The following is a 24,995-nucleotide window of genomic DNA, read 5'->3' as shown; positions in this document are numbered from 1 at the left end:
CTTAAAAACAATAGTAAATCAGGTGTTATTATCTGAAATAGATGGTTGTTTTGAATCCAATGGTAACATTGACATGTATGTTTTATATTACAGGTTTTAATAACAGGACCATCAGAAACACCCTATGCTAATGGTTGTTTTGAATTTGATGTCTATTTCCCTCAGGATTATCCTAATTCACCACCATTTATAAACCTGGCAACAACAGGAAATCATACCGTTAGATTTAATCCTAATTTATATAATGATGGAAAGGTTAGTATCCTTCACAGGTATCTAAATATGATTTAAAGTTTCATTCAAAACAATTGAAAAGTAAGTTGATGCACTTGATTTACAATTTCTATATAACATTGGCCAGGAACTTTACCTAACTTCCCCATTTGTTTTTATACAACTGCAAAAATTGAAAAAATTTTGGTCGTATATTGGTATGAAGTTGGTGTCGTCGTCGTCCGAAGACATTTGGTTTTTCGCACTATAACTTTAGTATAAGTAAATAGAAATCTATGAAATTTAAACACAAGGTTTATGACCATAAAAGGAAGGTTGGGATTGATTTTGGGAGTTTTGGTCCCAACAGTTTAGGAATTAGGGGCCAAAAAGGGCCCAAATAAGCATTTTTCTTGGTTTTCGCATAATAACTTTAGTATAAGTAAATAGAAATCTATGAAATTTTAACATAAGGTTTATGACCACAGAAGGAAGATTGGGATTGATTTTGGGAGTTTTGGTCCCAACAATTTAGGAATTAGGGGCCAAAAATAGGTCCCAAATAAGCATTTTTCTTGATTTTTGCACAATAACTTTAGTATAAGTAAATAGAAATCTATGAAATTTTAACACAAGGTTTATGACCACAAAAGGAAGGTTGGGATTGATTTTGGCAGTTTTGGTCCCAAAAGTTTAGGAATTAGGGGCCAAAAGGGTCCAAAATTAAACTTTGTTTGATTTCATCAAAAAATGAATTATTCGGGTTCTTTGATATGCCAAATCTAACCGTGTATTTAGATTCTTAATTTTTATACCCCTGCTTTGAAAAAAAGGGGGGTATACTGTTTTACCTCTGTCTGTCCTTCCGTCAGTCCATCAATCCGTCAGTCTGTCAGTCAGTCCGTCCGTCGGTCCCATGAATATTTTTCGTCACATTTTTCTCAGGAACTACACTACTAGGATTTCTGAAATTTGGTTTCAGGCTTGATATAAGTCAGCTATACTGTGTGATGCGTTTTCAGATTCATCACTCGACAACTTCCTGTTTACCGAACACTTGTATCATTTTTACACCTGATAGCCAAGTTGAAAATTTTTCGTCACATTTTTCTCAGGAACTGCACTACCAGGATTTCTGATATTTGGTTTCAGACTTGATATAAGTAAGCTATACTGTGTGATGCATTTTCAGATTCATCACTCGACAACTTCCTGTTTACCGAACACTTGTATTATTTTACACATGATAACCAAGTTGAAAATTTTTGTCACATTTTTCTCAGGAACTACAATACAAGGATTTCTGAAATTTGGTTTCAGGGTTTATATAAGTCTGCAATACTGTGTGATGCGTTTTCAGATTCATCACTCGACAACTTCCTGTTAACTGAACACTTGTATAATTTTACATATGATAGCCAAGTTGAAAATTTTCGTCACATTTTTCTCAGGAATTACTATACAAGGATTTCTGAAATTTGGTTTCAGGATTTATACAAGTCAGCTATACCGTGTAATGCATTTTCAAATTCATCACTCAACAACTTCCTGTTTACCGAACACTTGCATATTTTTACACTATTAAAATTATCCACTTGCGGCAGGGGTATCATCAGTGAGCAGTAGCTCGCAGTTTCACTTGTTGGTCCTGTTTTCAAATTGGTCAACATTAATGTCCAAAGGGTCCAAAATTAAACATAGTTTGATTTTAACAAAAATTGAATTCTTGTGGTTCTTTGATATGCTGAATCTAAACATGTACTTAGAGTTTTGATTATGGGCCCAGTTCTCAAGTTGGTCCAAATCGGGGTTCAAAATTAAACTTTGTTTGATTTCAACAAAAATTGAATATATGGGGTTCTTTAATATGCTGAATCTAACCATGTATTTAGATTTTTAATATTTGGGCCCGGTTATCAAATTAGTCCACATTGAGGTCTAAAGGGTTTAAAATTGAACATTATTTGATTTCATAAAAAATTGAATTCTTGGGGTTCTATGATATGCTGAATCTAACCATGTATTTAGATTTTAAAATGTTTACGTTTTTAAGTTTAAGTTCTTAGACCACATTCATTCTGTGTCAGAAACCTTTGTTGTGTCAACTATTTAATCACAATCCAAATTCAGAGCTGTATCAAGCTTAAATGTTGTGTCCATACTTGCCCCAACTGTTCAAGGTTCGACCTCTGCGGTCGTATAAAGCTGTGCCCTGCGGAGCATCTGGTTCAATTTATAAAGATATGTGAGGGTAGATACACATAAAGACGATTTGATTTTTTGTAATTTTTATTTATAGTATGTAGTTTGACTTCTGTAGTTATGGGACTATATATGTGTAAAACAAAACAGTGAAAAAGCTTGAAGTTGTGCTTTGTGAGACTATATAGAATAGTTTCTGATATATCTGAATCGTCCATATTTTATATTTCTAGGTATGCTTAAGTGTGTTAAATACATGGCATGGCAGACCAGAGGAAAAATGGAATTCTCAAACATCTAGTTTTCTACAGGTAATTCAGAATTCTGTTTACATATGAGTTGGTAAATTATGTCGCAGTCTTTCTGGTAGTATGTTTACTTTAGTATCTCATTGCTGTTGACCCCAAACGAATAAAATTAGTTGGTGTCAGCATTGCTGTCAAACATCACACAACTACAAAATATGAACAATCCTGTTCTTTATACTATCAGGCTTATTGAAAAATGATGTATCTTTTATTATTTTAAATTTATGGTTAAAAAAGAAAAACTCAGTCTGTTATCTCATTTACTGAGAAAGAAATTGTTTACCTATACAATTCCTTGACTTTGTTGAATTGTTTCAAGTGATCCATTTCATTTAATTTCTATGTAGAGTTAATTAAAGATAGTCGTCTCATTGGCTTTCCTACAATATCTCCTTATTTTTCTTTTTATCTGAAAAAGAATGGAATATATATTGCAACTTCAAATCACTTTATAATTCTTATGTTTAATCAATGAGCATAATTATAGAGAAGACAATATATTTGGAAAAATTGCTGCTTCAAACAAATGAAGTTTAATTCTTTTTATTTATCTTTCAGGTGCTTGTATCAATACAGTCTTTAATTCTTGTTTCTGAACCTTATTTTAATGAACCTGGATATGAAAGGTCCCGTGGAACACCATCAGGGACTGCTAACTCCAGAGAATATGATGCCAACATAAGGCAGGCAACAGTCAAATGGGCTATGTTAGAGCAACTCAAAAACCCATGTCCAAGTTTAAAGGATATTATACAGAGACATTTTTGGATCAAAAGGAAAGAAATATTAAAACAATGTGAGGACTGGATAACAGAAATGGAAGGATACAGTACTGATAAAAGGACGGGTAGAACTATAGCTCATAGTACAATGGCTCTGAAGGTAGGATAACAGCTCATTAAAAACTATACCAGATAGTCCTGTTGTCTTTGAAATAGGTTACAGCCCATTATAGTATTTCTTTGTTGAAAAAGCAGGTGATTAATACAGGCTGTTTAGAAAATCAAAAATCGATGCCAATAGTAGAAAAAAATGGGAGTTATTCCCCATAGAACTCTAGGCTAAATTGAAATGTTAAATGTCATCACCCTTACAAGTCTTGATAGATTTTAATGAAATATATATGAATGGTTTTATTATCAATACCTACATGAGTGTGAAAATAAATGCTTAAAACAGATAAAAAAAAATGTTGATTGTAGTCAACATCGCTTGAAATTAGAATGTTAATAAATGTCTTGCAAGTTCTCTCATGCATGCAGTGTGAAGTTGCATATAATTTAATGTCCTGCTATTTGGGGTTTAAATTAGATTCACATAAGCAAATGCTACTTCTTTCTGTATTGGTCTACTAAAAAAATCCAACGTTGTATATGTGCTACAGGGGCATACAGATTCTTCTTTTTTTCCCACCTGATGCATCTGTAGCTTAAAAGAAAGAAAAAGGACATCTGGTTTTTCCTAGGTTTTTTTGTATGTTCTTTTTAAATTAGATTGCTCAAACCAGGAAAAATTATACACACAAATAAGAGATAAAACGGATTTAGTAACAAGTATTTTGACTTATAAAAACAAGATGTAGTATGATTGCCAATGAAACAGCTCTCCACAAGAGAACAAATGTCAAAGAAATTAACAAGTATAGGTCACTGTACGGCCTTCAACAATGAGAAAAGCCCATAACGCAAAGTCAGCTTTAAAAGGTCCTGAAATGACAAATGTAAAACAATTCAAACAGAAACAGCCTAATTTATGTACAAAAAATGAACCAAAAACACATCAACAAACAACATCCACTGAATTACAGGATCCTGACTTTGGACAGGCACATACATACATAATGCAGTGGGGTTAAACAAGTTAGCGGGATCCCAACCCTCCCCTAACCTAGGACAGTGGTGTAACAGTATAAAGAACGAACGATAAAAATCAGTTGATAAAGGCTTAACTCATCAGATGGATACAAATAGAAATACTACACTGTGTTGTTAGTTCTTCAAAACTTAAACTTTGACTATTCATTCTTGGAAATAAACTTTTCTACATGTGTCTATAAACAGTATTCTTGTGTATAGGCGACTGTCATATCATGTGCCAAACATAGCTCTTTATTCAGCATTCATTCAGATAATAATTTTTTTTTCTATAATTTAATATCTATCTTTTTGTATTTGTGAATTTCAGAGACATTATAATCAATTAAGAGAAGAATTAGCAAAAATGAAACCTCCAGAAGATTTAGAGGAAGAATCAGAAATTGACTTCCAGGAGAGAATCTATTCGACGGAGTCTTCTATGAGTACGTCTTTATGTGATATGCCAGGATCTTCTATACCCAATGATGGCAGCATAATGGATTCTAACTCTAATACTATTGTTGAAGATGTTGTGGAAATTTTATGATAATTACTGAACAGTAGTCAATTTAACCTAATATTGATGCCAAATTTATTTTCTGTGATTCATTGGTACGGTATATAGTAAATTGTTGTTCATATTTTATACTTCTATGGGTTAAACAATACGAGTGTATCAATGTCATTATTTAAATAATATAGACAATATGAGTGTGTCATTATCATTATTTATACATGTTAGATAATATGTTGCCATCTGACACCAAACATAAGGGCTTTTCAAAACATTGTTTTTCAGGTAGAAAATTTTCATATGTTTTTAACATTTGTAGTCTCAATAACAGAAACAAACCGTGCATTACAAATGGTTGAACTATTTATTGAAAAAAAAAGCTGGATTTTATTGATTGTTACTGCTTTTCAAGATTACTTTTTCATTATTTTTACATTGCGAAAGATTATTTGCAGATTGTAATATTTTGATCATTATGAATATTGTTGATAGTGTTCCATATTTGTTTTGGCAAAAAAATTATATATTTTTTGTACTTTTTAAATCTTCCATGATCTTCATAATACATTTTTGAAACCCAAGATTTCATAATAGTTTGCTTTTAGCGAGTTCAAAGTATCATATATAAACTTGTAAATTTATTATTCGTCATTAAAATCTTCTACCATTTACTGTAAAGTAGTTTTGATTGTGCTGATATAAAACATACATGAGAAAATCAAATATGTACAGCTTTTAAATAAAGTAAAAATTTATAATTAATAATAATTATAACATCATATTGGCAAGGGAGAATTTTAAAAGTGTGAGTGCTGATGTAGAAATACAATCCACAAAGTAGAAAATAATAAAATAATTAAATTTAAGTGTTCACTTTCTTTATAGCTGCTTATGAGTTAATTACACATCCGTATATTGAGCGTGCAATCAGTTAAACAACTTAATAGTTACTTAGTATATTCTTTTGGGTATTTTTTCAATTAGTTAAGTGCTTTAGAACTTTTTAAAGTGCTAAAAGAGAGTTTTGTTATAATTGTATATAATTGGATATTTAATTATTGTTTTCATTCAAAGTTAACCTTAGAAAATTTGAATTAAGTATATTCTGCCAACAAAACTTATACCAAATATTTATTGGAGCAGTCTTTCAAATTCATACTAAAAGTTTTAGTTGTGAAACAGATGTTCTATAAATAATTGATAAATCACAACATAGCAACACATTGAATTATTAATTGAAAATTGATTAAAAATATAAATTTACATAGTTTAAATTACATACACATAATTTGTGAAATGCAATCCTTAAAATTAATGTCCATATGTTCTATGTGATAGATAAATTAATTGTTTTATGTATGTATAGTTGGTCAGACATTGAATTAACCTTATCATTTATCTTAGATATTTTTGTGTATTCTTGAGTATGTGTGTTATTGGTAATTTGTTGGTGAACTCTTATTTGTTGATGATTTATAGTTTTGTGATTTGAAATATAGTTCAGCTTTTTTTCATGTTAAAACTAGTTCTATAAAATGTTTCATGGTACATTTTTTTGTGATTTTATATTTATGCACATTCTTTATTGTTTTGTGATGTTAGAAGATGTTCACATGTTGATATCATTTGGTTTGTTGAATTGTTATTTGTAAATATATGCATTTTTACAATTCATAAATGTTAAAATTGTGTACAAAATTGTAATATGTGTATCAGAATGTGCATGGAAAGAGAATTAAATTGTTCAATACTATTTTTAACAACATATATTTCAACATTTCAGTCTTAAACTAGGATTTGTTTCACACTGAAGAATACAATAAACAAAGTTCATATTCAGAATTTTTACATTGTGTTCCACAATTTCCATGTTGTACTATGATTAAATTAGTGCATGAAATATATCACAGAATTTCTTATTGTACAGTACTTGTATATTTATCTTATACATCCCCCTTGTTTTATTTTGCTGTTGCTGTATGGATAAAATGTTTATATTGAGAAGACCAGTTGATTCCTTCTGATTTATTGTAAGGAATTATAAAGGATGTATATAATCAACCAGTGTTTTAGACTGGAACCTTGTTGTGTGAACATTTCCTTTGATTTATTTTTTGTCCTTTATCAGGCTTGTATGTCAAAGATGAGAACATCTCTATTAAAATATGAAATTATCATTGTGTCTTTATTCCTTATATATAACATATGATTAAGTGCATCAGAAATGAGAGTATTTGACTTTCTCAATTTGAAGTGTGGAATGCATAATAAATGTGGCTATACTAGACAGTAACCTAACAAGATAAAAGTACATGAGGGGGTACACAATAACGAAACGGAAACCCAAGACACAGAAAACTATACAAAGTGATGCCCCTACACTCCTCTCTGAAGAAGCTGCAATATAACAAAGTCAGTGTAGGACTTTCTTTGAGATATTATTGTGTCTGGGTTCAAACATTAGGAGTTGTGCAGAATAACTAATTACATATGGACAGTTGGACAAGAGTAAAACAATATGCCCCCAACTTTTAGTTGTGGGTGTGTAAAAAAACCACAAGAGGTTAGCATACTGTTTTCAATAATAGGCAGGTGTCTTTACATTTTGCAAACTTCTAATTGTCCACAGTTTTTAAAATTTGTCAATTTAAACAGACTATCAAAGATCTCTCTTTTGTCGGGTTGTTGTCTCTTTGACACATTCCCCATTTCCATTAATTTTATCTTACATCAAAATTGATTCTCCCAATGACAATAACATGGATATATTAAAGGGTAAAATTATTGATTAGCTTCTTCAATTTGGACAGACACATATATTTAATCACAATACAAAGTCTTTGAATGTTGTTTCCAAACCTGCCTAAACTGTTCATAGTTGTGAACGTCTGCAGTTATATCAAGCTGCACCCTGCATTTGATTTACATTTTTTGCTTGTAGGTTTGTTCAGTTGGTTTATTAAAATTTGCAAGTATTTATTTTCTCAGGAATGTTGAGTACCTTTTACTTTTTATAAGGCCGCACAAAAAATTGAAATCAAATAATGGTATGATGTTGTCCGGAGACACATTTGGTGTCCGGACAATAGCTTTAGTTTACGTGAATGGATTCCTTTGGAATTTAATAAGAAGGTTCAATACCACAAAAGGAAGGTTGGGATTGATTTTGGGGATGATGGTACCACTGGTTTAGGAATAATTGGCCCAAAAGGGCCCTAAAACAAGCTGTTTTCTACTTTCAGGATAATAACTTGTGTATAAGTATTTCAATTGCTCTGAAATCGTACCACAATTTTTAATACCACAAGTCAAAGGTTTGGATTCATTTTGGGGCCTATGGTATCAACAGTTTAGGAATTAAGAGGCCAAAAACATTGTACCACAAAGTTCCATATCACGAAAGGAAGGCTGGGATTGAGTTTGGTGGTTATTGCCCCATTCATGCAGGAATTGGGGACCATAAAAGGGCCAAAGCAAGCATTTTTCTAGTTTCCAGGCAATAACTTGTGTTTTAGTGTATGGATCTCTCTGAAACTGTACTACAAGGTTCTATACTACAAAGGAAAGATCAGGTGTTGGGGTATTTGCTCCAGAGAAGGGTCCAATTTTTTAAGGGGGTTTAATTTTTTTTCTTCAAAATTTTTCAAATTTTAAATTTATAAAAAGAAGAAATCTTTAATTGCACAGTATTGCCCTATAGATTTGTAAGACTTTGACTTTTGTTTTGTGTCAGAAACCTATATTATGTCAAAAATTTGATCACAATCAAAATTCAGACAGTATCAAGCTTGAATAATTATATTGTGTTAAACTTGTGTTAAGCCAAAGATTTATGTAAGATTTTACCAAAATCTGTGACATGGCCAATTTAATGTACAGTTCCTCGACTTTAAGCAAAATATATTTGACCTGTATCAATATGTTGCGATTGATGACTTCATCAAGTCCTAAGAGTTGCCAAAATTAGTTAGCTTCAAGATCTATGTAGAAATATAAAAAGATCAAGCATCTACATGAAACTGAGAAAACATTGTTAGTCAATGCTTATCTTCTGAAGAAAAATATGAATTTGATTCTATAAAAGGGAGACAATGTTCATTCACTTTTTGCTGCAACCATTTATAAACACTAAAACTTGACAAAAGACAAGAGGTAAAGAAAAACTGTGTGATCAGATTATTACTTGTTGGTAGCTTAGGTCTTTGTAAATTCTCATAAAAGATTGTTTTGTCATATGTAATATACCTTGACCACTGAGTAAACAAATGTGTTTTAATCATGTAATATGAAGCATAAAGTGACTTAAAAAGTCCAAAATTGTTAACACATACAAAATAGATGATTAGACTTCTATGAATCAGAAAAAAGACCAGTTAAGCCATCTGACTGATGTTCAAGAAAACAAACAGAACACAACTGCCATTTCAACATGCATGATCCCGTGAAAATCGCTCAACAGCGAAATGTGTCAGCGGAGAATATGGACTAACCACTCTACATGTCGATGAAGATGAATTGTTAGTTGATAATTAAAGGTTTCCAACACTTATTTTTTTTAATTGTTACTCTAAGAAATTACAGCTTGAGAAGTTTCAATCTTTCGTTGCTAAGTTTGGCAATGGACGTTGAGCAAACAGCAATCGATGATGACAATCAAACAACCAATAAATCAAATCATTGCTAAGTAGACATTAAATCTTAAAGTCTATGAAGTAGACACTATAAGTTTTGTCCTTTGTAAAAACGAAATGCTACTGCTTAAAATGTTATTTTTGTCTGATCAGAACTGGTCTGAGTTGTCTTCAAGAGTGTTCAAAGTTGTCTTGGTCCGACTTCAGACCGGCTCAAGGCCAGGTTAACTTGGGCAATAAAATATGGTTCTTGCTGGATTTCTCCCATTGGGCAGTTGAAACCTTGCTTATGTTAAATGTCTGTTTGTATAACACATATGTTCAATTTGAATGAGGACGTCATTGTTTTGTAGGTGACAATATATTATAAGCATGAAAGTTTCCAGTGGCAGTTCAAATTTCCCTTCTTTCACCTGGTGGACCATGGCTAATGGAATTTTTAACTTGTTCTCTTCATTAATATGCATATAATATTTGTCACAGAACTTAATCAATCCAAAAACCAAAGTCAAAGAATCAGCCAAAAAATCAAATATTCCTCAAATGTTCATTCTATTATTTAAAAGACCCTGGAACTCTTCCATCATAGTTTCTCTGAGATTGTTTTAATTTGTTGAACCCGCGAAATTAAATGTTTTAACCTCCACTTGTTTATATTGACTTAGAAGAAGGATCCATGGTTCTTATAAGGAGAAATATTTGGTAATTAGGACTAATTTCTAGGTGTCAGATGTTTTTCATATGCATTTGTATATTTAGTTTATTAAGCAATTACATGTCTTTGTGTAGTGGTATCAACAAAATTTAAAGTGCGATGGTGATATGTAACAGTCGATTTATTTTTCTTTCACTAGCAAAATAAACTTATTAGAGCTACCTGCTCTGATATAAAAGATGTTGCTTTTTTTTCTTTCCCCTAACTGAATATATTCAGAGACATATAATTGTATTATAGTACTATGTCTCTGATAATATGTAATTTTCAAAAAATTTCTTGGACTCGTATATAAATTTGTCTCCAAAAACAGAAAAATCATGGTAGCTTTTGGTCATTGCTAAAGTAACCCAACAACTAAAGAAAGAAAAGGATAACCTTAAGCTTTGTATAGATGTCACTCATAACAATGAGACATATGATATACAAATTGAGACAATATTAGTTGCGTCTATAATTATAATTTGCCATCAGTTAAGTATATGAACAGTTTTTCATGTACATTTTCAACAATTTCCGTACCTTAAAAATTACATTACAACAAAATTGCAAACATGCCCTATATTTTACTGTATAAATTGTTTAAATAGTATTTTCATTCAGCCTTGGTTTTTTTCTATACGTCAAAATATTCAACAATTGTTGATTTAATGATTTTTCTAAGCTACGAAGTTTGACTTACAACCATCTGTTGTAAAGTTAAACCTTCTTAATCCCAAATACTTTCTCTTCTTATATGAACAAAGATTATAATTATGTGTTCAACGGATAAAACTAAGAAGAATCGTTATTCTCACAACATTTGGACCATGATACAACGAAAAGACTGACTCATTGTAAGTAAAATTAAATAAGATTTCTTGCATTTTTACTTCAAGCTTTCAAAGTTTTAACTCCTTTAAAGTTCTCGATATTTGTTCATTACGCTAATAGGTGAAATCAGCGATTTATCACTTGTAATTGTTGTTATATAAATATATTCGATTTCATGACATCAACATCAATTTAATCATATATTACATTTTAAATGATAATAATAATGTGGTTTTGCACAAAATCTTTATGATATTTATTCCGTATAGGGGAGAGAAAAAAAATTGTTATACCTTAATGTGTATCTGTTTTTTACAAGTCCAAACCTACGGAAACTGGAACGTTGATGTCCATCCACATTGTGCCCTTGAGTTCTCTGAGTAGTTAGTAAATAACACGACCGATAAACGCTAGGTATCGGTTAAAATACAAAACAAAAAACCAACAAGCTGCTGTTGCAAGGAAATGTTGTCCCGCTAGCACATTATTAAATCGACTCATTGTGCTAGTCTAGTACAAAGCAGGGTATATCAATCAAACATTAATTTCTTTCCGTCCTGAATATGTATATGAAATACTTGCTACTGGACGTTACATATTAATCAACAAATCAAGCAATTTTCGGTTTAGAATTCAAAAATATTCAAATATAAACGTGATAAAAAGTTTAAACAGTAAGAATTTAAATGTCTTCAAAGTAACATTGCAGAAAATAAAAACACTATACTCATGATACTGGCAGTAACTCTTTTACAAAAGGTCAAATACGCTAAGGCTTATATCTTACCCGCTCGGCACTATGTATCTTAACCGTCATTTCAATATTTTACTCGTAAACGATAATGGTAAACGTCGATCATGTTTAATAAATAAATGCAGACCATGCAGAATTATTCAGATTTCCCCATATGTCTCATTAATTATGATCGATTTTGTATTATGATATATTTTAACACATGGCAAGAGTAAAATCTCTTTGTTCTTACTGTGTTATAATCTGGATAATGCACAGCAAAGGTGTGCATTAACTACCTCAGATACACTGCACAGTTCAAATCTATTTTTACCTTAAGGGGCGGTTTCTGGATTTTGAAAGGGGCGTTATTCTATCAAACTAAAATAAATATCACCGAGTGTAGCGAGACTAAAGACAATATTGACGATTTTAAGCTAAAACACGATACTTTGTCCAATCCAAGGTACCTGTTCGCCCCACCCCCAAATCCGCCATCTGCCTTCAAATTACATTGAACTTCGTACAAACATCGTAGTTTCAAAATAAGAAAAAGAAAGGTTTCTCATTCCTTTATATTTCTTTTATCTAAGCTGGGACATAAACTTTTTTTTATTATATTTTGTGTAAAACGTAAATCTAAATCAGTGTTTAAAGTTAGAAAGATAGTTAAAACAATTTTAGTAATTTCTGCCAAAAAAAAAAAAGGAAATCTAAGAATATCCGAATAAAAGAAATCTGATTTGGATTAGTTTCAGACTCAATGGAATTTCTAACGACTTTTTGGATATCGATTCCTATAAAGGGACTATTTTGGATCGAATTTAATGAGGATCATGTTTAAGTTAGTTTCAAAACGGGGATTAGCTGGAGATCAATCAGACTTCATTTAGATGGACGTGTCTTAAAAAGTAATACAGTAGATAAAAAGAAAATAGGAAGGGGGGGAGTGCGGGACGTAAAAGGTTTTGAAAGAGAAGCGTATTTTTGTTTATTTAACATTTTAAATTTAGGTAATATAACATCTTCCTCGGTTCTTTTTTTCTCTAAGCATATCATTGAGGGAAAGAAATTCAAAAGCAATTAATCTAATTTATACTCAATAACCCTAAAATAAAGCTTGCAGTTATTTATTTTTTTCATACACCGATTTGAAAGTACACAATTTGTCAAGTCTTAATCGTCACCAATTAAATAAAATTGGGAATAAATTTAACGGAAACGATAAAAATAAGTATACCATTAAATCGCAATTTAGAATGAGTCTAAATATAAAAAAAACATTAATTTAAAACTTACCAAAGTCGTATTTCCCCCTTTCTTTACCCTACAAGAAACTTTCCTATGATCCGTGGATTGCGGAATAACGTCCACATTTCTAAAACGTTCACGTAAATTGATTGCGTCATGTGTTAAAACAGTTATTGGCCAATCAAATCGGTATATGATATTTAATCTGCACAGCACGAGATGACCCAATAACCCGAACTCCTACGTCGTTCGGGTTATTGGGTCATCTCGTGCTGTGCAGATTAAATAACATATACCGACTTGCTTGGTCAATAACTATAACATAACGTGTGAACAAACATGTTAAATAGACCCTTTAGATACAATATCTGTATAAAGGCAGTATTTCTTTTCTGATTTTTTTCCACTAACATTATTTAATCAAATGAAATAAATTCATAGCATAATTGGATTTCTGTATAGTCGCTATGAGAAATGATTGTCATTAGTTTCCCATCTAGATGGTGGCATGCATCAGGAAAATGTAAATTTCACAGGAAAAAGAACGGGACAATGACAAAAACATATATCAAATTAACAAATCAATCAAAAAATGAATTTGTAAGAGAATGCACATTAATATCCTCGTAAACATGTTTTCGTCATACTGCCTCCGCTGACCATTGAAAATCGATGCCATATTATAAATGGATAAGGCTTTACTTAAATGTGTGGTCATCCTTTATTTCAAAGAACAAAAACCACACTAGTTCCCCTAATATTGATTGATATTCGAAGCACGAATATGAAATATTACTTTACTAAATAGTATTGTTTTACTTTATGGGTGTTGGATTGTATTAGAAATATAAGGTAGAGTAGAGTAAATGTAGACGATTTTTAGCATACTAGTTGTTTGTTATGGGACTATAATTTTAAGTAGAGTGTTGTTTTAACGAATATATAAAAGGTGCGAAAAATGTACCCTTCATTTCCAATTGCAGGAGCATCCTTTAAATCCAATGGATATAATACGTTTTTGAAAGCCTATTTTAACAACTATTTCTAAGTAGTTAGAAAATTATCAGAAAAAAAGTGTTATTTTAAAGCAATGCTTTAACGACCTCTATTTGGCTACATTTTTATGACATATAATGTGAATTGAAATTAAATGTTTCAAACTTGTTGTAATTTGAAACATTATTTCAAACATATCTATCCACACAAGGCTTTCGTGGAGAATCAAGTAGTAGATTTAATATGGTTATTTTGTCATTGGGTTGCTGTCTCATTGACGTGTAGCCTACATCTCCTTTATTTCATATCTAACTTTCAGTTGCTGCTTTAAAGTATGAATTTCAACGACGATACAGGTACAAGACAGCATGGCTGTAATGTCGACGACGATAAATCAACTAAAGTCTACATCGGAAATCTTATTGACAATATAGGGAACGACAAATTACAGCGAGAGTTTGAAAAATTTGGCCAAATTGTAAAGGTTTGGATAGCCAGAAGTCCCTTCTCTAGGGGATATGCTTTTGTTGACTATGCAGATCCAAATGATGCTGAACAGGCAATTAAAGAGATGAACGGTAAAGACATTTTCGGCGGAAAAATTCTCGTTCAATTGTCAAAACAGGACAATAAAAAATGGCACCCACCAAGTAGTCAAACTAAATATTCAGACGTTAAATACGAGTACGAATTTGAATCTGCAAGCACTTTAAATAATAAAAGAAAATCACGTGATAGATCAAGCAGTCGATCAAATGACAGGGTTTCAAGTAGATATGAACAGTCTGGGGAAAGTTTACGTAGCAGTCGACATCCAAGTGAACGATTTTATGGCAGAGACACGGTTTCATCTCGAAACCGTCATCGCGATTCACCCCGAAGACGCAGTAGGTCACATGATAGACACTCATCACGACAGCGTAATCGATCGCCCGATCTATCACCAAGGAGAAAAAGATCTACAGACAGAAATACAAGTGGAAGGTCTGAATACAGTAATAAAAGATTGACAGTAGATGAGAGCATGATAGCCCAAATAAAAGAGTCTGTAATAAAAGAAGCATTACCACAAATGTATTCTTTGCTATTCCGGGAGATACTGCTTTTAAATGACCCAATTAAGATGCAAAATATGTTACAAGTATTACCAAATCCATCTTATGTACAGGGAAATAATGCCAATCAAATCAACACTTTGGCTACAAAACTTCCTAATCCTGGCAACTTTTTAAGAACTACCAGTCCTGGTTACAATGGTAATCAAACATGGGGTTCCAACCCTTCATTTCAATACAGCGGACCAACGTCATCTAGCAATTTATCTGTGAATTCTGTAATCACGAGCTCTCACAATTTAGGACAGCAATATTCAATGCATAACCCAGGGATCCTGTCTACGCCAAGTTTATTAAACTCGTCTTCTCCAAACACTCAAAGGAACTTTTCTTCTTTTCCGCAACATTCTACGCCAAATTCTACGTTCATAAACTTGAAGGACAGACAACATGTACCTGGTTTTAGCGATGGAAAACGTCTTACACAAAACCAAACGAATTATGTTCAATATCCTTCAAAGTTGAATGAAAAGCCCTATGCTACCAACAATGGAACGACAAATAACCAATTACCCAAGCAGCACCTATATAGTACTAGTAGTCAGGACAAACATCGCCAGTTGCAGGTAAAACTGTTTCAGATTACTTCAAACACTGCTTGATTTCATATACACATGCAGCTTTTTCGTTATTGAAAGGTGAAGGTGTTAAAATATTGCATTTGCTTTACGGTAACTAATACGTACACACATATACTTTATATTCAGATATATATGAAAACGTCAAATGATATTATTTTGAAACTTGCTCTATTGGTCAATTAAGTTTTATATTACGTTAGTAATGTTTGTCCACAGCTTTAAAACAACGTCTTATTGGAGGTATACTAGTAAACATTTTTAACAGTTTCTATAAAGCATTAAAACATCACTGGAAGTCACTAATAATGAAATTAAGAACATCGTTTACATAGGCACCAGGCACCAGGCACCAAATCAAATAAATTCAAGGGCTTCCACCTACTTTTTAAATTATTTTGTGCTGATGAAAAAGAACAGGTTAAGAAAATCGTTAAGTATATATCTGATGTACCAAATCATATGCTTGGTTTCTTTGATAAGCTAGAGAATTATTAGTTTCAGTATCACTGATGTAAACATTTAAATTTCGACATCTAGTTTAAACAGTTTTCTATTGTTTAGAACCGTATGTTGTCCTTTGCGTTTCTTTTCTCCGTTTTATTGTGTTTAAGGGGCTGTTGTCAATTGACGATAACATCTGTTTCTATTCATATTCACCCAACTTTTATAAAGAACAGTTATTGTTATAGCTTCTGGAGCATATTTGTGGCATTATGTTATGTTTTGTTTTTAATTTTACCATTTCGTAATAAAAGACTAAAATATGTTTTGTTTTTTTATTTATTTCAGTGACCAACTGCATACAAACAACATTACATTGGAATGCTGTCTTTGAAATTCAAGAACAGAATGTTTGACTGAAGTGACATTCACACATTGAGAATAAAAATTATATTGAAACCAAATGTTATAGTACTTTAATTGTTTTGTGAAAAAGGCATTACCACTAAAATGCTCTCGGCTTTATCTCTACAATTGCTGTAAACATTTTGGTTCGTTTTTGAGTAGATATCAATTAGTCTCAAAATATAATGTGAAAGAGAATACAAGTGGAAAATAATCGCAATGTTTTTTTTCGTGTTTTTTTCACATTTCACTCATACCTAAATGATTTTGACAGCAAAACGAATAACTTTTTATATATTTCATATCTTTAAAACAGAAATATTTTTAGCACGAATTTGACAGCTATTCTATACATAATACGCCTTTTTCATAAATTGTTAATTGACTGTATCTCTGGAATTGCTACATATATCTTTTTTAGAAATTCAGACGCAGCTCAACGAGTTCTCATATATACAAAATTTCATTTCAGAATATTGTCAAATATATTTTGCTTTATAACTTTTGGAAAAATAGTAACTGAATATAAGGAGATTTTGTTCTACAAATCAAATAATTTACAAATGAAACTCCAGAAATTTCTATCTAGCTTTGCGACCTTTTTCTTGTAGCTGGAGGGAGAATAATGCAAATATGGTTTTGAAAAACACATATGACTTATGAGGCCTTCCATTTACTAAACAGGGAATAGTTGCAACTAAAATCAACCAAGGCTCTTAAAGAAAGAAATTGTATTTATAGAACTCAAATGTTCAGATGTCTTCTTTTTCTCGATTGTGACATTATCGATCAGCAGATTTGTACATGTACGAGCAGCACGAGGGGTGTCACATCTGGAGCTGCAAATATCTACACTTCCGGAGCACCTGAGTTCACCTTAATTTATATTGCGGTTTGTGTAGAAAGTTTCTATTTTATGTTCTGTTATGGTTTTTTAATTGTCTTTTCGTTGCTTTTTTATTGATGTTGTCTGTTTTTATATTCCATATGAATTTTGAATAGGTATATGCCCTCTCTCTAATTGAGAAATCGTTTTTTCACTTATTCAGAACGTTATTGACAACTTTGTAAGGGAACACATATTATTTTTACTGTTTAGTTTGTTCTTTAGGCGGTATCCATTTGTCGGTGCGACATCCCGTCATTGTGTTATAAGTCTGTGTTCCTTTTTGTGTGTCTTTCTTGTATGTGACGTGGTTCTGTACTGGTTTTTTTTTTACCCATCATTGTGTTATTGTGTCATGGTAAATGTTTGTTTATATATCTGTTTGTTTTATTGTGATTACGATAATAATACAACGTTGACTGCCCTTTTTGACATTTTTAACTACAGTGTATTATGTTTGTTTGTTTTGTTCGCTCATCGTTGTCAATATAATGGAATTTTATACGACTGTCATCCAAGCGAGAAGTTTACCTAGCTATAAAACCATTTCAATCCACCATTTTCTACATAAGAAAATGCATATACCAAGTCAGGAATATGACAGTTGTTTGATTAGGGTCTTTCCGTTTTGAGTTTTCCTCAAAGTTCAGTATTTTTGTGATTTTACTTTTAAATAGTATCAAACAGTTTCAAGAGTCATTTTAGAAATACAAATTATTCAGTCAAGAACTCCTGACAAGAAGATAACAATTCTTCTAATCTAGCTGTTTGGAATACACGATTTCCGTACTGTAGTCTTTTATAATTTATCCGCACAGTGATGTACTATTTACATTACTCTCCATACTGTATTGCCCTCTTTAACATAAATGCACGTTTTTTTTTATTATCAACAATTCCACAAAGAAAATTTCACATGTTTGGGCATAACACGAAATTGACGCCAATTATCTGCAATTAATACCATTTTTGGGATGGCTAGTTACTTTGGAGAACATAGACACATTTTGGACTGTTATACGTCTTTAAATTAAAAGACTGTCCATCATTATTATATTACAGACGCAAAATCGGTTCCAAGTGTTACAGCTTTATATAGATCGTGACAAGAATTATGCTTCTTCCGTAAAAAATGTACACTTCTGACGTATACATATTACAACAATAAAACAAATCACATCTGTGTGGCGGAAATGTTGAAATATAATACGAAATCAATATCCAAGCAAAATAGGAATTCGATTTGATTTTGATCCTATTATTTCTTAAGAAACAATATTACGATCAACATAAAAGATACCATTATCTCACGCCATACATCATTTTGTTGGTTATAATCGTTCATAAATTGCAGTAACATCTTAGTCTGACGTTTACAGCTTTCTTTGTTCGATTATTATTTAATATTGTATTAGAAATACTATAAGACGGATTTGTATTCTCAAAATCCGTTGAAAAATGATGAAAATGTAAACAAATTTGCTTGTTCTGACGTTTACAGCTTTCTTCGTTCGATTATACTTAATATTGTATTAGGAATTATATAAAGTTGATTGTAATTTTACAATGCATTGAAAAATATAGAAAAATGAAAATCAAATTTGCTTGTAAATATTGTCGAATAAAAAAGTTGGGGATATATAGTGACCACACGAAGATTTGAAACATGTCAGCTTTTTACTATACTATTTTACTGACCAGTATCTTTAAATCTATAGAGAGACATGTGGCCATCTGTAATTTAGTTGTCGTCGTTTGTTGCTGTATATCTTGTTCTTCGTTTATAGTTTTTTATTCAGTAGTTTTCTTGTTTGAATTGTTATATATTTGTCATTTCGGGGGCTTTTATAGCTTGCTACACCAGTGTATATAAAGTGCGAATCCAGTCAGTTCATTTTCGCTGTTGTATGCGAGTATGTTCATTGTAGAATAAAGGATCATGGGAAAACTTTATTTGTTTACGTTTTGAAAATACCAAAATAATTGATTTGAAACTAAATTTTAACATATTTTCATTATGATGTGTCTTTTTAATGTAAAATAACAGTATTAAAGTTCAAATATGTGTAATAAATGCAACATAACATAGGATATCAGTTATTAAAAGCGATCCATTTTCACTATAGATGCGATGAATTATCACTGTATGGCATTCATTTCTGATGTAAAATTTTGGAAAATGCGATGAATTTTTATTGTAGATTAATGTAATAATTAAACTTGCAACAAATGAAAAACTTATTTGATTACTTTAATATTTATATCTATTTATATCTTGTATATGTCTATAGAAACTGGCTGGCCATTTTTACGTTTTCCCACAGTATTGACATCAGTGGCGTAGCTAGGCTATTTTTAAGTGTACGCCCAACCTAGGCGAGGGGTTTGGGAGCCCCAATCGGACCAGGTTATAACATCTTATAGTAGTGGGTTCGAAGGGGTTGTGTCATTAAAACTAATCAATAGCAAGTTGAACATACCTTATAGATAACTTTTTTTTTTATCTTTTATGTTTAATGTATGCATTGTGTTGATTTGAAATCTAATGGTCAAAATATCCAAACTGGTTACTTTAAAATATGTTTAAAAGGAACCGTGGGGTATAATATAGCAATTACTCGACTAAAACCCCTTTTTGTGCAAAAGTCGTTAATGGATATGAATTGATTAATTTGCATAGATGTTTAGGTGCATTATGAAAATTCGTAAAGGGTTCCATGGAACCGTGGTTCTCGCTAGATTACCGCTTCCCTTGAAAATTGATTCTTTTTATCAGTTCATTACAGGATTTTAAATAATCAAACATTTTCTTTAGATTTATTTCTTGATCTGGACTATTAACTTCTACCCATGACAATATCTGAAGGTTTTAAAAATTATCATGTAAAAAAATAATAATCACAGAGCGTCTGTTAACTGCTAAAGATAAATCCGTATGTCAATTGAAAAATGAAAAAAAATATATTTTCAAAATTTTACTTCAGACATGAATCACAAAAAAAGCTTCTGCCAAAGTTTATTAAAATTCGATGGAGGGTTGACAAAGTAATTGAAGTGTAACAAACTTCAACCACAGACTATCTATTTGTTAATTGCAAACAGAAATTCCTATTATCAGTAAAATACGGGGAAGTCAAAAATGTAAATTCATCATTAAGGTCTGGATACTCTTTTGAGAATAACAAACTTCTGTCCAACTTTCGTAAAATTTCATGAAGGTTTGACAAAATAATTGATACAAGAAAAATCTTTTACCACATATCTAATCTAAATGTTGACGCCTCCGATGAAATCTAGGGTCTATATATGTCTATATATATATATATATAGCTATTTCTTGTTTTCGTGTCATAAATGTAGGCTCAGCTAAAATTCAAAGCACATATCGAATCTCAGCTGAAAGGAAAGTAAGAGGAAATTCCAGCAGATTCAGACTTTGGCTGACAAAAAATGAATCTAATACGGTACCATTTGATCGAAAGAATTTTTTTTCTCATTATTTCTGCAAATACATGCTATTGAAGAAAGATTAAAAAGACTGATCATGATGTGCTTTAAACCAGATTTATTTTAATACTGTATGTTGAGATTAAATATTTTTTTATCAAAATTCAAGTGTACGCACGGGCGTTTTGACGTAAACGTAGCTACGCGCCTGGACATGTGTGAACTGTAAACTGAAATGTTTCCCCGCAATGTTTTTTTTTCCGGTTCGTATATTGCTATGATGTCGTTATCGTCTGCGTCGTCCGAAGACCCATTTGGTTTCCGATCAACTTTAATTTAAGTAAATGGATCTATATAAATTTTAAAGAAGGTTCAATACCACAAAACGAAAGTTGGGCTAATGTTGGGCATGATGTTTCCAACCGTTTACGAAAAAGGGGCCTAAAAGAAGCATGTTTTTGGTTTTAGGATAATTACTTGTGTATAAGAATTTTGATTGTTCTGAAATTGTACCACAATGTTCAATACCACAAGTAAAATGTTAGGTTTCATTTTGGGGTTATGGTACTAACAGTTTAGGAATGAAGGAACAAAAAGGGACAAAAAACAATCATGTTTGTAGTTTCCGAATAATTACTTGTTTGACGTTTTTTGATCTTTTTCTCATTATCACAAATGGAAGACTGGGATTTTGTTCGGGGATAATTGCCCAAAACATGCAGAAATTAGGGGCAAAAGAAATGGCAAAACAAACATATTTCTAGTTTCCAGACAATATCTTGTGTTCAAGTGTATAGACCTCTCTAAACATTGCTAAAATTGTACTACAAGGTTCATTACCAGAAAGGAAAGAATGGGATTTGGTTTGATGGTTATTTATCCTAGAAGGAAAACAAAATGTTATGGGCGGGAAGAAACCTTCAGTTGCACTGTCACGGAATAGAAGTTCCTTCATAATATAAGTTCCAAAAGGAAAAGATATTATGACAATGTTTATAACAAAGTTTCCATTGGAACTTCTGTTAGGTGGAACAAATACACGTTGACAGAACAGTATTGCGCATACGATTTAAGATCCTCGACCACATTTACCTTGTGTCAGAAACCTGTATAACGTCATAAATTTGATCACAATCCAAATTCAGATAGTATCAAGCTTTAATATTATGTCCAAATTTGCCCCAACTGTCCAGGGTTCGATCTCTGCGGTCAGCGAAGCATTTTTAATGTTTTACTATAAAACGAGCAGATGTGATTAAAAGTTCCTGTTGCTTTCTTCATATGGTAAGCTATGCCAGCATAGGCGTATCCAGGGGGGCCTTGGAAAAATTTGGTTGATTATATAGGGAATCACTGAAGCATAACTTGAGCACCGTTCCCCATTTTTAGATCATCCATCGGGCCCGCCTTGTTCTGGATCCGCCACTGCCCAGTTCTGCTTTCAAGTGTTTGGAACAATGAGTACAAATCAGGCTTTCTGAATGTGAATATGTATGTTCAAACTCTTTTAGGTCATTTTTTAGTAGCAATAAACAAAAAAACTATGTCAATTGGACATGCTTTGATACTATATATGCCCTTGAATTTTTACTAGATAACATTTTTGTTCGCTTTGGGAATTCCGTATATCGTCAGATTATCAGAATTCCAATGGGGACTAACTGTGCACCACTTATTGCGGACCTGTTTTTGTATTGCTATGAGTTACAATTTATGACAAAAATAAGCAAAGACCTATCGAAACAACATCTGATAAACAAATTTAATAATACTTGTAGATATTTGGATGATATTTTGGCTCTCAATAATGACGACTTCAGTATGTATATTAAAGAAATTTATCCTGCTGAACTTACTTTAAATAAAGCTAATACTAACAATGACCACTGTCCTTTCCTCGATCTTGATATCTATATCACTAACAAAAAGCTGAATACTAAAATTTATGATAAAAGAGATGATTTTTCATTTCCTATCGTTAATTATCCATTTTTAGATGGCGACGTTCCCTTGTCACCATCTTACGGTGTTTATGTATCTCAACTTGTACGATTCGCTCGTGTATGTAACAATGTTTTATATTTTAACGAGAGAAATTTATGTATTAATGAAAAATTATTACACCAGGGTTTTCGATATCACAAACTAGTCAAAACATTTACTAAATTTTATCATCGGTATAAGGACATCATTCATAAATATAGCTCAACATGCAGACTTCTTATACGTTCAGGTATTTCACATCCATTTTTTTTTATGGAAATATTCTTTATAAAGCACAAAGGTGTCAGTATTCACCTCAAAAACTAACAAAACCTTTGAATAGACTTATTAAGAAGGGATATAGTTACGATACTGTTGTCAGGTCATTAAAGATTGAATATTTTGGCGTTAATATTGATTCACTTATAGGGTCTTTGCATCGGAACTAAACACATTTATTCAAAAACCAGTTGTTGGCATGACACGGATTATGTTCTTCTCATATATGTTATGATGGTATGATACTAAATCCCTAACGGGAAGGATTGTGCCTGATGTTCATATGATGAAATCATAATCTTTCAGTCAGTTTAATTTAAGTCTGGAGCTGGCATGTCAGTTAACTGCTAGTAGTCTGTTGTTATTTATGTATTATTGTCATTTTGTTTATTTTCTTTGGTTACATCTTCTGATATCAGACTCGGACTTCTCTTGGACTGAATTTTAATGTGCGTATTTTCATGCGTTTACTTTTCTACATTGGCTAGAGGTATAGGGGGAGGGTTGAGATTTCATAAACATGTTTAACCCCTCCGCATTTTTGCGCCTGTCCCAAGTCAGGAGCCTCTAGCCTTTGTTAGTCTTGTATTATTTTAATTTTAGTTTCTTGTTTACAATTTGGAAATTAGTATGGCGTTCATTATCACTGAACTAGTATATATTTGTTTAGGGGCCCGCCGATGGACGCCTCCAGGTGCGGGAATTTCTCGCTACATTGAAGACCTGTTGGTGACCTTCTGCTGTTGTTTTTTTTCTATGGTCGGGTTGTTGTCTCTTTGGCACATTCCCTATTTCCATTCTCAATTTTAATTTTATTTCTCCATGCTTCAGTTGTTATGCTTATTGAGAAGTATTAAAATTTTAATTCACACTGGTCACATTTGTTTAACCCATTAGTGTGGATCTTCTTATGCCTGGGAAAACTCGCTACCCATTATGTCTTGAAAGGACAAAACGTGCATTGGTATGAAGACCCCTAGCTCCTTAACTTTCTTTCTTTTTTCTGTGATTCATCTTCACTTGCCTCCCCTATTGTTGAACCCCCAAATGCCTCAACATCCATATTCTGAAGGAAAGATAGTTTTTAGCACGATTGTTGCTTGCATGTTCTTTACTGTATAAAATGAAACGACAATGTGACATATAATTATCCAAAGTCATTAAAGCTTGAAATGCAAGTCAAGTTGTGTAGGCCAAATTTTATCTGTCAAAAACGTATACTGATTAAGCTGCATTGGAACCTAATGTACGTGTTGTACAACACCCTTGATACTACCGCAGAGGTCGAAACCTGAACAGTTTGGGGTAAGTATGTACACAACATTCAAGCTAGACTTCATTTTTGATGAAATCAAAAACATGTCAATGTGGACGATTTCGATAACTTGGCCCAAAATCCCAAAATCCCAAATTTAAAAACACGGTAAGATTAAGCATTCCAAAGTACCCCAAATATTCAACTGTTGTTGAAATCCAAAAGAATTTATTTCTTGACAGTTTGGACCCCACAAACTTGTTAAATGGGGCAAAAATTAGAAAAATAATAATAAACACAATCATGTATGGATTCAGCCTACCAAAGAACCTCAAATTTTATTTTGGACCCTGTGGGCCAATTTAAAACCG

The 24,995-nt window shown here is 32.0% G+C and overlaps 2 protein-coding genes across 7 annotated transcripts in view; both read left to right on the top strand.

Annotated features, from left to right (window-relative positions):
- Positions 1-7,270, top strand: part of LOC139517286 (dual E2 ubiquitin-conjugating enzyme/E3 ubiquitin-protein ligase BIRC6-like) — a 67,637-nt gene extending 60,367 nt beyond the window's left edge. For all 4 annotated transcript variants that reach the window (XM_071308193.1, XM_071308191.1, XM_071308194.1 and 1 more), the window contains exons 56-59: positions 94-255; positions 2,649-2,726; positions 3,282-3,605; positions 4,908-7,270. In XM_071308193.1, coding sequence (XP_071164294.1) covers positions 94-255; positions 2,649-2,726; positions 3,282-3,605; positions 4,908-5,126 — 783 coding nt within the window. In that variant the 3' untranslated portion in view covers positions 5,127-7,270. The remainder of the gene's footprint in view (positions 1-93; positions 256-2,648; positions 2,727-3,281; positions 3,606-4,907) is intronic.
- Positions 7,271-11,125: 3,855 nt separating this feature from the next.
- Positions 11,126-16,833, top strand: LOC139517285 (uncharacterized). 3 transcript variants are annotated; one of them, XM_071308190.1, is made up of 3 exons: positions 11,126-11,275; positions 14,552-15,913; positions 16,718-16,833. In XM_071308190.1, the coding sequence occupies exons 2-3, from the start codon at positions 14,567-14,569 to the stop codon at positions 16,718-16,720; spliced, it is 1,350 nt and encodes a 449-aa protein (XP_071164291.1). In that variant the 5' UTR covers positions 11,126-11,275; positions 14,552-14,566; the 3' UTR covers positions 16,721-16,833. The 3 variants fall into 3 exon arrangements, with proteins under 3 accessions (XP_071164291.1, XP_071164289.1, XP_071164290.1); XM_071308188.1 differs by lacking the exon at positions 16,718-16,833 and having other exon boundaries at positions 11,132-11,275; positions 14,552-16,693; XM_071308189.1 differs by lacking the exon at positions 11,126-11,275 and having other exon boundaries at positions 13,562-15,913.
- The last annotated feature ends 8,162 nt before the right edge of the window (positions 16,834-24,995 follow it).

The sequence above is a fragment of the Mytilus edulis genome, chromosome 3, assembly GCF_963676685.1.
Source record: "Mytilus edulis chromosome 3, xbMytEdul2.2, whole genome shotgun sequence".
In the NCBI taxonomy this organism is placed as follows: domain Eukaryota; kingdom Metazoa; phylum Mollusca; class Bivalvia; order Mytilida; family Mytilidae; genus Mytilus; species Mytilus edulis.
Note: the sequence above shows the minus strand (reverse complement) of the source record. Positions and strands in the feature narration are given on the sequence as shown.

What these genes read in the sequence shown, in the direction of transcription:
- LOC139517285 (XM_071308188.1), top strand. Translation starts at nt 14,567, where the DNA reads ATGAATTTCAACGACGATACAGGTACAAGACAGCATGGCTGTAATGTC.